General features: G+C 35.4%; 1 protein-coding gene across 1 annotated transcript in view; it reads right to left on the minus strand.

Moving 5' to 3' along the window:
• Positions 1-416: 416 nt before the first annotated feature.
• NKTR (natural killer cell triggering receptor) overlaps positions 417-15,656 on the minus strand; it is a 41,321-nt gene continuing 26,081 nt past the window's right edge. Inside the window, exons 6-16 of the mRNA XM_009699464.1 lie at positions 15,108-15,137; positions 14,132-14,277; positions 12,587-12,809; positions 11,851-12,003; positions 10,582-10,669; positions 7,478-7,623; positions 3,504-6,440; positions 3,178-3,273; positions 2,793-2,852; positions 2,125-2,221; positions 417-503 (exon numbers count right to left, since the gene is read on the minus strand). Coding sequence (XP_009697766.1) covers positions 417-503; positions 2,125-2,221; positions 2,793-2,852; positions 3,178-3,273; positions 3,504-6,440; positions 7,478-7,623; positions 10,582-10,669; positions 11,851-12,003; positions 12,587-12,809; positions 14,132-14,277; positions 15,108-15,137 — 4,063 coding nt within the window. The remainder of the gene's footprint in view (positions 504-2,124; positions 2,222-2,792; positions 2,853-3,177; positions 3,274-3,503; positions 6,441-7,477; positions 7,624-10,581; positions 10,670-11,850; positions 12,004-12,586; positions 12,810-14,131; positions 14,278-15,107; positions 15,138-15,656) is intronic.

Raw genomic sequence — 15,656 nt, forward strand, 5'->3', positions numbered from 1 at the left:
CAGTTTTATAGTTGCTAACATATATTTAGTAGTAGCAGGCAGAAAGCCCTAAGGTGTTTATAAACATACTTGAGGACAGTACTGATTGCTGCACCCAGAAAAGCGGTGGCAGCAAATTCACCTAAGTGTCATTCATGGCTTGGAAAATCCAATTCAAGGAAATAAAACTGTTGTGGTTTTTTTTTTTTTTTCCTATTTTGTAAAAGTAGCATTTGACAGAAAAAAAAATAAAAATAAAAATTAATCAGTTGAGTTCAGTACTTTGTAAGTTCAGAGTCAGCTGAAAGTTTACCATTTAACAGTGAACTCAACTAACTCAGTAAACACCCTTCAAATTCACTTCTGACACTGTCAAAACAGGTTTTTTAACACTGAAAAAATTATTAAGTACAGCTTTCTGTCATCAACAAAACTTTTCAGCTATATCTGCTGCTTTCACTGGGACTTCGATTGTTAGAGTAACTGCGATCACTTTCACTGTCAGAGCCAGAAGATCTGCAAAGAAAAGATTAAAATGCCTCAAAATTGTATTTTGAGCTTCAAATTCAAAATTGCACCATGTAAAAAAATTGTCAAGACAGACACACAAGAGACAGAGAGAAAACATACAAGAAGTCTTTTACAAGATCATATTTCATATAACCGAAGTGTTCATTGAGGGACACTCTAAAACAATCATTGACACTACATGATGAAAACCCTGTGTAACTTAAGTCAAACTGCATTTGTAACTACAAAATTTCTTACTTTCTCCGATACAGCTAAGAAATCATCCAAAATAACTGTTTTTGTAAATGCTAATAGCTGATCGAGAAGTATATTCTCACAAATATAATTTTATATTGCAAGCATTTCCCAACTAAGATAATTTCACAAAGCCTTGCTTTGTATATTGCAGTTTTTCATTTGAAGATGGGTCTTAAGAATTAGGCCCCATAACAACAACAGGAGTGTGTTAGTGTCTGCAGAGTGGAAGTTGTAGATTAAAATGTTTCGGTTTATCCAGAAGAATTCCAAGCTCAGCACCTGACATCCAGATAGAGTCCAGATAGTTTCAGACAAACCACAGGACATGTTCAAATTATACAGAATAAACTTTCGTTAGAGATTTTCTAGCCTCATGCCTGTAAGGAAAGCTTTCTAAATGAAAGATGAGCATATCCTAATCCGACATTGTTTCTCTGAAGCTTCCCAACATCCTAAAACAATGATTTTGTAAGACTATTTCCACACTCTTTGTTAATCTCATTAATTTCCCCTCAAACACAAGAGGAAAGTTGTCTTATTGTCAGAACTAGATGGGGAAACGGGTGAGAACAAAGTCCATTAAGAGTTGGTACAAAGTCGTGAAAAAATGAGTATAAGGACAGCAGAGGATGAACATTTACAGTGGTCTTGGATCTCCTGGATTTACCATTGCCTAATATGTGACATATTACAAGGTACAAACAAATCATCACTGATATTCACTGTATCTATATCTCCCGTTCCGCTTCCGATTTTTGTGCTCATTTAGACCTATAATTCCCCTGGACTGAGTAGAATAAAATTTATCCTAAATTCATCAGAAGCACACTGGATTTGCAGGTAAAATGTTCTTTCGAAATCTGTTCTAGGAAGTTAAAAATTAATTCTGGATAGCACTGCAATTTTTAATTTCCCTTCCAGATTTTTTTGTAAACCCACTTTTGCAGTCTAACCAAGAAGATTTTACCAATCAATGGAATTCTTTGCATACCAAGTAGCTTTTAATCCATAACAGAGTACTTGATTTAAATCTTGCGAGCTAGCTCCTTGTAGTTTTTAAGAAACATTTAAAATTATTAAAAAAAACACAAATGTGCTTATTTCGAATGCATACATACAATGAACTGGAGCCTTCTCAAATCTTTCTTATCCTAGTTTCTTCCCCATCCTCAAATTTAGCATGTCAGAAATTCTGATTTCCTCACTCACACACTTGCTCTAATTTTAATTGTTTTTAATTACTACTTTTGCTAACAATGTAGTTTTTATGCTTGGGGAGGAAAAAAAACCTGCAAACATTATCCTTCATGAACATCCCAAGTATGTATTTAGCAAATTCTTTTGCATAAATACAGTGTCAAAAGTCGTGCTTGGATACCTGGATCGCCTATCGTAACTTCTAGATCTTCGGTAGCTGTCACTCCTTTTACTTCTACTTCGACTTCTGCTATAGTAACTGTCATACGTGTATGACCTACTTTAAAGGGAAAAGAAAGTAACTGTAAATTTACAATTTCTTGTCTAAAATGCTATTTATTTTAAATGTATGTTTTAAAGACATTTATATACAGAGATGAGCGGTTATACAGAAATTACTTTTGAAGGATGTGGCAAACAATAATTCTACGTTTTATAAGAGTTTAAATACAAGAACAAGTTATCTTCAAAACAACAGTAAAAATCTCAATTTATTAATCTAGAAAAGACTTACTAAGCATTTAAAAAGTTGTGTGTTTTCTCTACAAATTGTAGATGCAGTAAAAATCTTGTTTGTTAATATTTCTGAAGGCAAGTAACAAAGTGTACCATTTATAATTCTATTTTATTTTAATAATAAAGGGAAATGTGTTCACTATTACTTATCTCATAACTGTAATGCCAGGATGATTTGGTTATTTTCAGCTTAAGTGTCTTATGTTGATTTTGCTTTGACTCAAGTTGTTATCAGGGTATTATAAGTACCATAGATAAAGGGGTATTCTTATACTAAGGTATTTTTATAATAAGTACATTTATTGCAGTTTGTATAAAACTATAATCCATACCTGGATCGACTGTGATGACGGTAAGAACTACTTCTGGATCTACTTCTACTATAGGTTCGACTGACAAAAACAAAAACACACAGATGTTTTAAGTTAATCATAAACAAGTGCTTTAGAGAGCAGGGGGAAAGGAGGAGCAAGAGGAGAGGAACGTGTTTTGCTCAGAATTCCTTATTCCTACTACAAAACATTAAACAGAATTATTTTGCAGCAACAGGAAATTTTGAAATCTGACTATTGCACATTTCAAGTAGGTACTGCAGAATGCAGTATGCATCGCTAAGCACATTTCCAGCTTGCTTGGAGACCGAAGCATCGGACTGCTGTGCCTAATTTACGGGTTTTGTAATACACCCCAACACTACCTCCTATTAGAGAAACTTACCTACGACTCTTGTAGCTGTGGTAAGAACTACTTCGACTTCTTGACCGATCTCTACTATACCATCCTCTGCTTCGGCTTCTTGTATAGCTTCTTGACCTACAACCAACAAACAACTTTGAAAAGCACAGAATAGGATATAACTGAAGAGAAGAGCAGCAGAAAACAGGAAGCAAAAGCATTATAAAGCTTTAGCTTTTAAGCTAAATATTTATTCCACACCTGCTAAATTATACAGTGCTGTTTAAAAGAAAAATGCGAGTTGAAAAACACGCCTTAAAAATTTCTAGTTAACACGGTAGGCTGTGGGAGCAGCACAAAATTCTTACCTGTATGAATATGTAGAACTTCGCGATCGACTTCTTGAGTGACTGTAAGATATGGACCTTGTTCTGTGTCTGGATTTAGATTCAGATTTACTTCGTGACCTACTGAGACTCCTGGATGGGCTATTGTCATCTCTACCGGGAGATTCTTCCTCACTTGAACTTTCTTGGTTCCTTGGCCTTCGATTTAGCCGTGCTGTTTTTCTAACTTCATCAAACAGAGATCCAGGCCTTACTTTATTTTTAGCTTTTATTTCAATTCTTAAACCTGCTGGTTTAGGCTCTGGTGCTGAAGCTACATTCTTAACTTCTGCAGCAGTACTAACTGTTGCTGGTTGTAAATTACCAACACCTTGCAAAGGCTTCCATTTATTATCTATCATATTGCTCTGTGTATTTTCAGTATTTTCACTTTTTAAACTACAGTCTTTAGCACTAGACACAGGGACAGAGTTATTTTCTTGCCTTCCTGTTTCTTTTTCTTCTTTAATACTAATACAGTCCATAATATTGTTTCCTAGTTTGACAGCATCTTGTTCAGGGGGCTCAACCTGTAAATCTTTGTTTATACTAGCACTTAAAGCCTGAGGTTTAGCAGCAAGAATGACAGGAGACAAAATGTCCACATCAACCTTCCCTGGTGAGTTACGATCTGGAGTACAAATCTCCATGTTGTCATCTGTCTGAATAACATCTTCCAATCCATTCAGGTTACTTTCTTCAGCTTGTTTAATCTCACTCTTGCAAGCAGTCACATTTATTCCTGAGTTTAAAATATCGGTTGAAGCATTCGTTTCAATGCTATCTTTATTAAGGTTACTGTGATCTGCTGGGGCACCACATGTAGCGTTTTTACCTAAAAGGCTTTCATCTGCACAAGACTTTTCACCATTTCCCATTTTATCTTTGTCTATTTCATCCTTTTCATAAACTTGTTTTTTATCTTTTATGTCCCTGGTAAGCTGCTTTTCTTTTTTATCATCCTTAGTAACCGGCTTTTCATTTATCTCATCATCATCTTCTTCACCAAACTCCAGGGGGGGCTGCCAATGAAACATTTCTTTTCTTTTCTGAACTTTGTGTTTCTTCTCCTTTTTCCCTTTTGATTTTTCTTTTGCTTTTTTGGAATGTGATTTTTTAAGAGTTTTTTTCGATCCATGTTTGTGTTTTTTTGTTTTTCCTCTAACATTTGTTGAGCTAGAACAAGAACTCTCAGATTCAGAAGATGACAACTGTTTGCTTGTCTTGCACGCACAATCAGAATCCAGAAAGCCTTCTGAAGAATTCGATTGTTTTTTTATCCTTTTGGTAACGCTGAGCTCCGTATCAGATCCTGATGTGGCCTCTCCTTCTTCTTTACTAGAGGAGGGTCTGGAATCTCCCCTATTATGCCTTGTCTCTCCTCTTTCAGAATTTGACTCAGAGTCCCATTTACTACCCGAATAGGATTTTCGTTTAGTTCTTGCACCACCTCTAGGTTGCTCAGAAGATTTCTCCTTAGCTGCTTTCTTTTTAGCATGATCAGAATCCCGCTCACACTTGGATTTCTCCTCCCCTCTCTCAGAACTTAAGCTATTTTTATCCTGTTTCTGAGTATCTCCTTCTAATTGAAGTCGGCCTTCTTTTTCTTGAACTACTTTCATTTTGGCAGAACGTTCACTGTCAGTAGAAAAGTCTGAAGATGATAAACTGTCACTCTCTTTCAACCCTTGAGAAGACTCATCGTAGTCTTTTGTACACTTATAAGGGAGAGTACTTTCAGAGCTCGTTTCTTGCCTCAGTTTAAGAGACCGAGATTTTTGATCACTTGATGCAGATTTTCTTTTGTTTCTATGTCTATCATCATCACTAAGGGAATAGTAAGATGTTGACTCACTATAACCTGACCTGTCACTGCGGTATTTACTCAGTGATGGTGATCTGCCAGAAGAACGAGATTTTGTCCTAGAGCTAGATGGACTTCTAGATCTCGTATAAGATCTTGAGTATGACCTGCTTCGAGAGGACCTGCTTCTTGATCTCAGCCAACTATCTGAGCTTCTGTCACTACGATATTTGGAATAACCGCTTCGATCGCTATCTGAACTCCTTTGTTGCTTACGATATGAAGAAGAAGTGTTAGCCTCTTTAATGACTACTAAATTGTAATTAGTTTGTGTGGGTATTAAATGGGTTGTTTTAGCTTTCATTTCCTGAATTCGCTCATAAGATGGCTTCCATGGTTTCTGCCCAGGTTTCCACCTTGAAGGTGGTGGACTATCACTTAAGGGTATAACAGGCAGGTTTTCTGGGACAACTGGTGGTACGACAACTTTATCACTCGGGAGTATAACTGCTCTTACAGGCTCAGCAGTCTTGTTTAACTTATTTTCATTTAATCGTGTTGAAATATTTTGTGGAGAACTGGAAATTGTCTTTTGATGCCTAGAGTTAGAACTTGACCTTGACCTACTTCGAGAACAGGAGGATTTAGAGGCTGATCTCGATCTAGAACTTCTGCGGGAATAAGATCTTGATTTAGACCTGGATCTGGATCTGTAGTACGATCGAGACCCTCTGCTTGATAAAGTTGATGAGCTCTGGTCTTCCTTATCAGATTTAGACCAGTCTCTTCTGGATGAATGTCTAGAAGACAATGAAGAAGAACGAGACTTCCTCTCACGATCACAAGATGATTTTCTCCTCCTGAGGAAGGAATGAGAAGATTCTACATCTGACGAGGCTGATGTTTTCTTTTTTTTTGTTTGCTTGTGCTTCTTGAAATGCTTCTGCTTTTTAGATTTCTTTTTATGTTTCACCTTCTTTTTCTCTTTTCTGTGCTTTTTATGATGGCTGGAATATCTCACAGTACTTAGATCAGAATAACCATTATGTGACCAAGATCTTGATCTCCAGGATGCACTTCTTTCATCCCATCTGCTCGTACATGGGTCACTCAACCTAGAAAACAGACAAATAAGCCCCACACTAAGTGGAAATTCTTTAAAAACTTCAGATAAACTATGTATTTTTTCCCCATCTCCCATGCAATTAATTAAGTTTAAAAAAAAATTAACACCCCCCCCGAAAAAACCCCGCCCCCCGCCCCTTTACTACCAGACAATTGTGTTTTGACTGAGCTTGTTACACTCATTTTAAGATATGGAATTACATCACTATCAAGAGAACTACTTCTCTATACGAAGCGAATCAGCCAACATCAACAAATTTTGCATATTGTAGAACCTGTGTAAAGAGATTTCATGTTTTAACTATCCTAGTGCACAGGACTTTGACCTCTACAACTATAGGATTCTTAAACCATGCTTAAATACAAATTTTAAACCATCATCTTATTTAGTATTAGCTGGTATGCTGCAATACAGCAATAAACTGAACATATTCAGTATATAAAAAGAACTATCAGAAACATTTGCAATTATTCAATAATGATTATATATAATATTCTTCAGTTTTCTTTGAGGTTTACTTATCATAATTTAATAGGAGCTCATATTTAGTATCAAGTCATTAGAAATTCTGGAGAGCTGGCTCCCATCACAGAGTCTGCAATCTCAGAAAGAATATATAACTAAAACAATATAGGACTGGTGGATTCGATTGTCTTACTGCGTATCCAAAGAAACCATATAAGTCAGGTTTGAGGCTAAAGGAAGTCTGACATGACTAGCTCTACGGAAAGCAACAGGAAACCGCACAGGTCCATTAATTACTTATTTAAGAAGTATTCAAGATGACACCATCATAAACAACTTCTGACACTTTTTAGCGTATGTTCATCTGGTGTCACATTAGCAAAGTAGACAGGTTCTAAGAAAAAGTTTTTCATTTCTAATTTTTTGAATTTAAATGGAATGTGTTAACCACAAAGATATTCACGTTTTTTGTTCAAACATGAATGACACGATACATCTACACAATCTATTAAACCTCGTGTAAAAAACCAAGACATTTTAAATTGGTAGTAAGGATCTTACTTATCGCCTTTACTCCACTTTTCTCCACTAGGTGGTCTGTACGTTCGTAATCTCTGCATTTCCTCTTTCCAGTGAGGAGGGGTCTCACTGCTCTCATCATCATCGGATTCAGAACACGATCGTGATCGAGGTGGGGTGTGATAGCGCTATGAAAGCAAAGATATTTGCATAATATCTTTTCCTTTAAAAAGAGACTGGATAATATAGAAAATATATTGTGTCTCTTATGCAGATTCTGCATGCAACTTCATAACACAAGCCAGATAACATTATCCACACAAAGTCCACAAAGAAAACACAAATTCTAGATTTCCTGCCAAAAATACTCACTTTTGGTATGCATATATCCTGCATATGAGACTGCATTACATCGCTAACTATATCCTTTCATACTCTGAGAGCCTTTCACAAAGCTTGAGAAGGGCCAGCAGCTAATCGATTTTTTCAAAACGTAAAAGGAAGAATCAAAGAAGAGGTCATGGATTCTCCCTTTAAGTAACACCTTTTGGAATAACAGAATTACTACAGATAACCAACTCTTTCAGAATACTAAAGTACAGATGTTTCACTTCAGTGCGCAGACACTCAGCTGCTTGTATGAGTAAAGACAAGCCCCACTTCAAAAGTTTTTGCTGTTCAGCTCTTCAGAAATAGGAATCCAGTTCAAGACAACTTCCAAGCAAAAGAAAAGCTCCCCCCCTCCCCCCAAAAAAAAACCCCACAAACCTTTCACAAAACTGTAATGTACTTTCATACTTAAAAAATTATGCTTAGGCACAGCATTTAAGTAGGCAAAAAGAGCTACTTGTGCAGCAGAGAAAAAACAACTCTAATATAGCTAACTTCTTATTTTCCATGACCTAGTTGGATACACATCTAGGTAAATTCTGTGAGGAAATTAGATGCTACTTAACGAAGAAAAACATCTGGATTTTACTCAATTTACTCAATTATTTTGAGCCATTATAAAAGCGAGCAATATGTGGGGAAAAAAAATTGCTCCACAGAATAAAACTAGAAAGATGTATGTATTGGTTTATTCAGTTCATTACAGTCAGAAATCTTTAAGACATCCTGTTCATATTAAGAAAAAAAAAGATAACCTGCCATGAAGATTTGGAGCTTCCCTGTCCTTTGAGCTGAAGCAATGACTACTTAAAAAATGCTTTTTTTTTTTTTTAATTTAAAAAAAACCAAAACCAAACAGATGAATGGCATACAATAGGTTGCAAAGGTTTCATGGACCTCCGTAATTCTCTCATATTATACTCAGGAGTCTCTCAGAACCTAAGAGGATTGAAAACTACAAATGACTATTTGAAAAACATAAACCAAATTCACCCTGGATAGAAACTGTTGCTCATGAGACTATTAGAGATGACAGAAAAACGTGTTTCTCCAGCTAACTGCCAGCCCTAAATTTTTTCTGAAGTTACTGGTTTTCACTCTCAATTTTGCCAAGAGGGTGCCAAAATTACGCAAAACAGGACACAGACACCCAAATCCCTGGCAAAAGCCAACTGCACCCAGCTTTAAGCTATTTTTCCAAAAGTCTTTATTTACATAAATATTTCAAAACACTCCATTGAAAAGGCTTCCTTTAGTGGACATCACAAGTGTGTAATACAAATGAAAGCTGTCAGACGCAGCAAAGACAGCCATCAGATTTAGTGTTACGGCTGGCAATAAGGGTTGGTTCTCAGGTGAGGTCCAAACACTACAATACCTTGGTCCACACCACGGCCATTTAAGCCGTCAGTTTTGTGGCTTAAAATAATTGCATCATGGAGATCAGTAGAAAAGTACTTCTCAAATCCAGGGGCTATCACATAAGAAAATCATGCTCTGAGGAGTCTTGGTTAAGACCATTCTAACAAAAAGTGTCTTCAGCGATACAGATATTCATCTCGATAAACTTTTTTGTTTTTGAGGACTTCCACTTGCAAAAAAATTTGGCAGGACCAAGCCTTGGTTTCTTTTATGGTTACCCAAATGCTGCCTGCTCAATTGATCCAGGAAAACATTGTAAAAGGGGAAAAATATGCTCAGTCATGGTATACTACAATTTGATATACACCAGAATCAAATGCACAATTATGAAAGTTTTTCTTACTTTCTCCCTCTTCTACTGACTGAAAAACAACAGTAAACCTGTGCAGTGTTTTGGGCCCTGTACTGTGGGTTATTAGAGACAAGAAAACTTTTGCTTGAGTACAGCAGAACTAAGGCAAAAGCAAAAGTCTTCAGGATGCTAAGGACTTGAAATAGAAATGCAATCTGCATAAACAGTGGCAGTCTTCAGAGAGGAAGGGTGGGGGGGGAGGACTGAGTCCACATATCTGTAAAAATGCTTCGCTACCAGCACTGCAAAGAAGTAACTTCTTGCCCATGCAGTGTCATCTATGACATTACACAGACTTGATCTCAGCCAGGACAGCTGATGAAATTTGACAAACTATGTTAAGTAGCTAAGAAAAGGAAACAAAAGGTTGACTTAGAATGTCAAAAAGCAGAACAAACAATGGAAGTGATTCTGCCAAAGTTGCCAACAAAACTGTTTTTTCTCAGCAACGTATGCATGACCACCAGAAGATGCAAATACCAGAACTTGGGAGGACGTGCAATATATATCCAAAAGGGCTGTGTACACTTAGGACTGTAGAACAGCTTTGTCTACTGTTAAGTGTTACAGTCCTAATGCTTAACAAAAACAGCAAGGAAATCCAATGAGTGGAGAAGAGTAAAAGCTCTTGTCACTTCTCATTACTTTAGATCTTGTGGCTCACGTGAGACATCTGGCTGAATTAGTTTCAATCTTTAAAAAGAAATAATTTTACTTTTATGTTTGAAGACTTCACATAGCTGAGGAGCAAGCATTTGTTTTCCCAAACAATCTTTAAAGAAAAACAGTAACAAGAAGGATGGAAAAGAGTGCTATAAAATTAACTACGCAACAACAATATCTCAGCCTTCTAAGCAAGAATCTACAAGACGTCAGCAATAGTTAAAATGTCACACAAAGCCTCCAATGAAATTCAAAACTCAAGGTCAGAGAAGAGACTCTGAGTGAGAAGAAAGAAGGGGGGAAAAAAAAAGTCACATACTATTGTGCCTCTTCCTTTAATTTTTCGTCCCGATTTAGAGACTGATGGTTTCTGGTCAGTCAGAATGGGCGTAGCATCAAGAAGCTTCCTACATAAATTAATAAAATATAAGCTTACACAGAAAAAAACCCACCAAATTAACTTAAAATTAGTTTTAAGTTAATCATGCAAAATATTAATCTTACTCATTTATTTTGAGAAGAAAGAACTAAGAATTCAGTGAATTCTCCAAGAAATAAAGATACGCACAGTTCTACAACAAACGGCAAATCAACATATACTTGTTTTCAACCAAATGTGTAGCCTATCTGACCTCTCTATGTGTAAATAAATGCTAACCATGAACTTGCAAAGTACTCTGTTAAAGTGGTAGGTGGCTTTTCTAAAGAGGTTAACTTGGGTTTGCTGCACAATCACGAAGACAACATGGACAGAAGAGTTTCAGGATCTCAGCAGTTAAACAACGTCTTAGTGAGCAATTCACGATAGTCCACAGGTTCTAAAGCCTTGTTTCTTTCCTAAGCAACAAACACTCCTTTTTACAGTTTGTGTAATATCCTCAAAAGAAGCAGTTACTAAGGCTTTAGAAACATGAGTAATGTTTCAAGAAAAGGCTTACAGAAGACTATACCATTAACTGAAATTAAGAAAAAAACCTTGATTTTAGAGATATCTGGCTATGTAATGTATTAGCTCATCTGAATCCAAAGGCAAAGAAATTTGATAGAAAAAGAACCTAACTGCAATTTAGTAGAGGTGCAAAACACAATTAGAAAGTAACTTATTAACTCATCACTTCCTTTGTATCAAAAGAAGAGTATTTTCTCTTATTCTCAAACATCATAGATGGGTCAAAATTCTGTCTGACTGATTTTGAACCAAAGTTCCTTCTTCAGTCTAAGACAGATGAAAAATCACCTCTCCCAATCCCAAGTTTCCCCTGCAATCAAATATTTGCTGTGGTTTACATTGCAAGATTTCTTCTGGAATTATTCACTCATTTTTTTACATCATCTGTAATAGAGTTTAAGGTCATAACATGCATCATCCTTAAGGACCAATGAAACTAACTCACTGAAAAACCCTGACACAGGTTGTAAGTAATATTATGAAAAAAACTGTAAAAAGGAAAATTAAATTACCGCATTTACAAATTCTGACACTACAGGCATCATTTGCTATCAGTACTAGTAACAGAACGGTATCAGGAAAGTTTTACACATAGTTTCCACCAAGTCAACACAATAAAAAAAACTTAATGTTCCTTACGGTTCAGGTTCTACGTTGACAACAGGCACATCTCTTCTTAGCAAAAATCTATTTTCAGGCACTGGGGGAATTTCTTCAGGACGTACCACAGGTTTGTCCCTCTTTGTGCTAACATCGACTGCTTTTTCCGTTATATCACTCTTGTCGGAAAGGCTGATATGGGGAAAAATAAGTCGATAAAGCAAAATTAACTGTCAACTGATAGACACCACTTTTCAAAGTGAAATCCAAAACAAGCCCACATGGTGCATCAAACTAAGATGGCTTAACAACCAAAATGTGGTTAAAACCCCCACATTTTAGGCTAAAGGAAGGATGATGCACTATTGTTGGAAAGAAGGTTCAGTTCTTGCTTTACTGCAAATAATTTTGCTTTTAATTTGCCATTTGTCATGAAATATTTTTAAAATATCAAAGATCTATTATTTGCCTAATGTCTGACTTAAACACAGGTACACTTGAGTCCCAAATACTTTAACATGCTGAGACCTACGCGTTTCAGAGTTGCTCTAGCTTCTATCTACAAAGATCTTCAAACCTTTCATGGAAAAATCTACTTGACAAGCTCAGTTTTAGGGTTTTGTTTGTTTGTTTGGTTTTGTTTATTTATAAAATCAAGCATCAAAATCCAAACTTAAATGAAAGCATTTTTGTATCCATTGCTCGAGTACTTCATGAAAACAAAGTAGAATTTCTCAGATTTCTCTGAAATTCTTAAATTTAAGAGACTAGTCACCGTCTTTGGTTTGAGGTTCGCTTGCACCTTGAATCCTCTTTCTTTCTCTCTTCCCTTCTTCGTTTTCTTGATTGTTTGGTTTTAGCTCTTCTTTTACGCTTTCTTCTTCTACTTCTTTCATTTTCAGCTTCACTTTCCGACGAAGTTTCTGAAGAGCTTGATGCACTGGAGGAGGAGTCTGAAGCTTCCGAGTCAGAACATACTTTCTTCTTCTTCTCCAAAGCTTAAAACAGATATTTTAAATTTACAGTGTGTATATAAGTGCATGTGTGTGTAGTGTATATATACAGTGCAAAAATACATCGTTTGATATATGTATAAATACAAACACATACTGCTTCAGAGGAGCTCTGTGAACTTGTTTCACAATGAGCTGCATTAAAGTACAATAATAAAAAAGTCATATAATTGTGTCCAGTCTAAACTCATACCAAGAAAACAATTCAAATTTTCCAGCACAGATAATTGTAAAAAATTCCTTTAGTTGCTATGAAGTAAACTGTAAGATCTTCCATGCACAACTTTCAGCATATAAGACGACACATGACTGCAAAGCAAATTATTTTTAAATTAATACACAGTAAGTTTATACCTGAAGTTGAACATTAACTTGTGCCAAGCTAATATAAAGAAAGGCTGAGGAATAAGTATAATTTTAAGGAGCGTTTCCCTCCTTTTCTCCTTTGAAAATGTGTTTTAGGTCATAACACTGAATTCACACCTTTGGGTTAGAATAGAATACACAGATAAGCAAAGACCATTTATAGTAAAAAAAAAAAATAAAAAAAAATCTAGTTTCTTTAGAAAGCAACGGACAGGTTACAAAAATTTTAAGAAAGAGTTAGTCACAGCCTCAGTTGTACATTTCTTATTTCTAGAGCTTTGTCATTCTCTCCTTTTTGCATCCTTGTATTTCTACATTATCTATCCTCTTGACTTTCGCAAAAGGACATAAATAACCACAGTATCCTTAAGGAAAGTCAAAAGTGAAGTAGAAAATGAAAATTTATAATACTCCACTACTTTAAATGTACGTTTGGACTGTTTCTGTAAAGTAATTTATTCCCTATGAATTCTCACAAACAAGAAAATTATGTTGACTACCGAGACCACATATATTAACATTACATGATCTTAACTAAAATAAACCTTTGAAAGCTGCACAAAATCCAATTTCAAGAAAAGCCTATGTTTGTGTCTCCATCTTTCAAACTCAGAAAAATAAGTTCTAATTACTTTTTGAGTATGTCACATTAACCTCAAACATTAATTAAGGAGACTCGGAAGCAGGCATACATTTTCCAAGGCAGAAAGGTTTAGGTCAGAAAACATTTTCCCCTCACTGTACCTTCCTCATCTACACCAAGATTTAAGTTTTAAAGGCTGGTAAGAATTAATTAAGATTCTAGAGATTTTTAATATTTTATTAATATTTTTATATTATAGATCATTAGACACATAATGATTTTTAGACATTGGCATAATTTTTATACTCTCTGAAAACAATGTCAATATTCAGTTAACTTCAGGTATATGCACGCTTACCATCTTTTGCTGATTTTGTAACAAGCACCCCACAGTCAATAACTCGTACATCTGCGTAGGGCCTACTTGCAGTATCAGTTTTCAGATTTTCTATTTGTTCTATTACTTCAAAACCAGAAATAACCAGTCCAAAGACAACATGTACACTGCAGAAATAAAATATTTGGAAAGTACAAATGTTTATCTATCACTGTAATTATTTTTCAATGAATTTCAGATTTAAAAACTCATTCTGAAATAGAAACTTTCAGCTCAAAGTAATAAAAATCTGACTTTTAAGTTTTACATTTGCAACAACGCTAAGATTTCATGCAATGTAAAACAGAGGTCGACTCCAGCTCAATTTAAGAGAAATACTTGATATCATTCTGTTCTCTTCTATATGAGCAGGGTAAACAGATCATCATTTCTAATTCATCCTTCTATTTTTGAAATTTCATACAATAGAGAGATCAATAGTCCACATATAAAGATGATAAAATAGTGCAGTTTTCCCCCAGAGAAGAAGCATTGGTAAGCCTATACAAACCCAGCATACAAATTCCCATTGGCATTGCAGGGACAGTTATAATTAAGGAATCCCCAGTTTTGTTCTACCATACCACATTTCTCTTTCCTTCTTCCATTTGCCCCATAACTTATACTTCCAGGAACTAATACATTTTGGGGATAAAAACATGCCACAAAAGAGAGTATGATCCAAATATATTAAACTTGACATTTCAACTCACTGATCTATGGACTGAGGGCTTAGGATTTAAGACGTTCCAAGTTTTTGACCACCCTTAGGAAATAAGTTGAAACTTAAAATTTTTAATAGAACCGAAAATCTTGTTTTCCATCTTGTTCTATTGTATAATCTTTCACAGAATTAAGAATTTGTTTGCCTATTGTTGTCTACTTTCAATATAACACGTGAAGACTATATAGCCTTCAAGTTTTAGCCATCATTGGAGAAACTATAAAGGATTCTTACCCATCGAGATGAGGAGCAGGTTTCGTTGTTCTGTTTGACAAACAGCGAGATGGTAAGATGGTAAAAAAAAAAATAATAATCAGGGATTCGGATGAAGTAAAAGAGGAGAATGGCACAGAAAAAAAAAAAGAGGTGAAGGTAAGACAAAAAAATAGTGAAAAAATCCAGTTACATACACGGAATTAAAAAAATCTTTACAGATTATACATACAGGCTTTTTTAAACTTTTACATGAAATTTGTTTGAAGTTTAGCTAACTGTGCATACTTGAAAGCTGTACCAAGTATCATTTTATGCATGCAATAAACAATTTTCAAATAAGTGTCTCTAAATACACATTCAAATATAGCTCACTAATACTTTTAATCACAGAGAAGATACAATTTGGCAATAAATATTGGGTAACTAATGGAAATTGAAACGTTTCTGAAGTTGTTAGGTTCTTACATTACAAGGTCACTTTAAAGTCAGTTTCTTTAAAAAAAAGTTATCATATATGATAGATTCTTTGCCTTCCCCCCCACCCCCCCTCCTGCTTCTTTCTCACTC

The sequence above is a fragment of the Cariama cristata genome, unplaced genomic scaffold (genome assembly GCF_000690535.1).
Source record: "Cariama cristata isolate BGI_N322 unplaced genomic scaffold, ASM69053v1 scaffold6754, whole genome shotgun sequence".
NCBI classification, from domain to species: domain Eukaryota; kingdom Metazoa; phylum Chordata; class Aves; order Cariamiformes; family Cariamidae; genus Cariama; species Cariama cristata.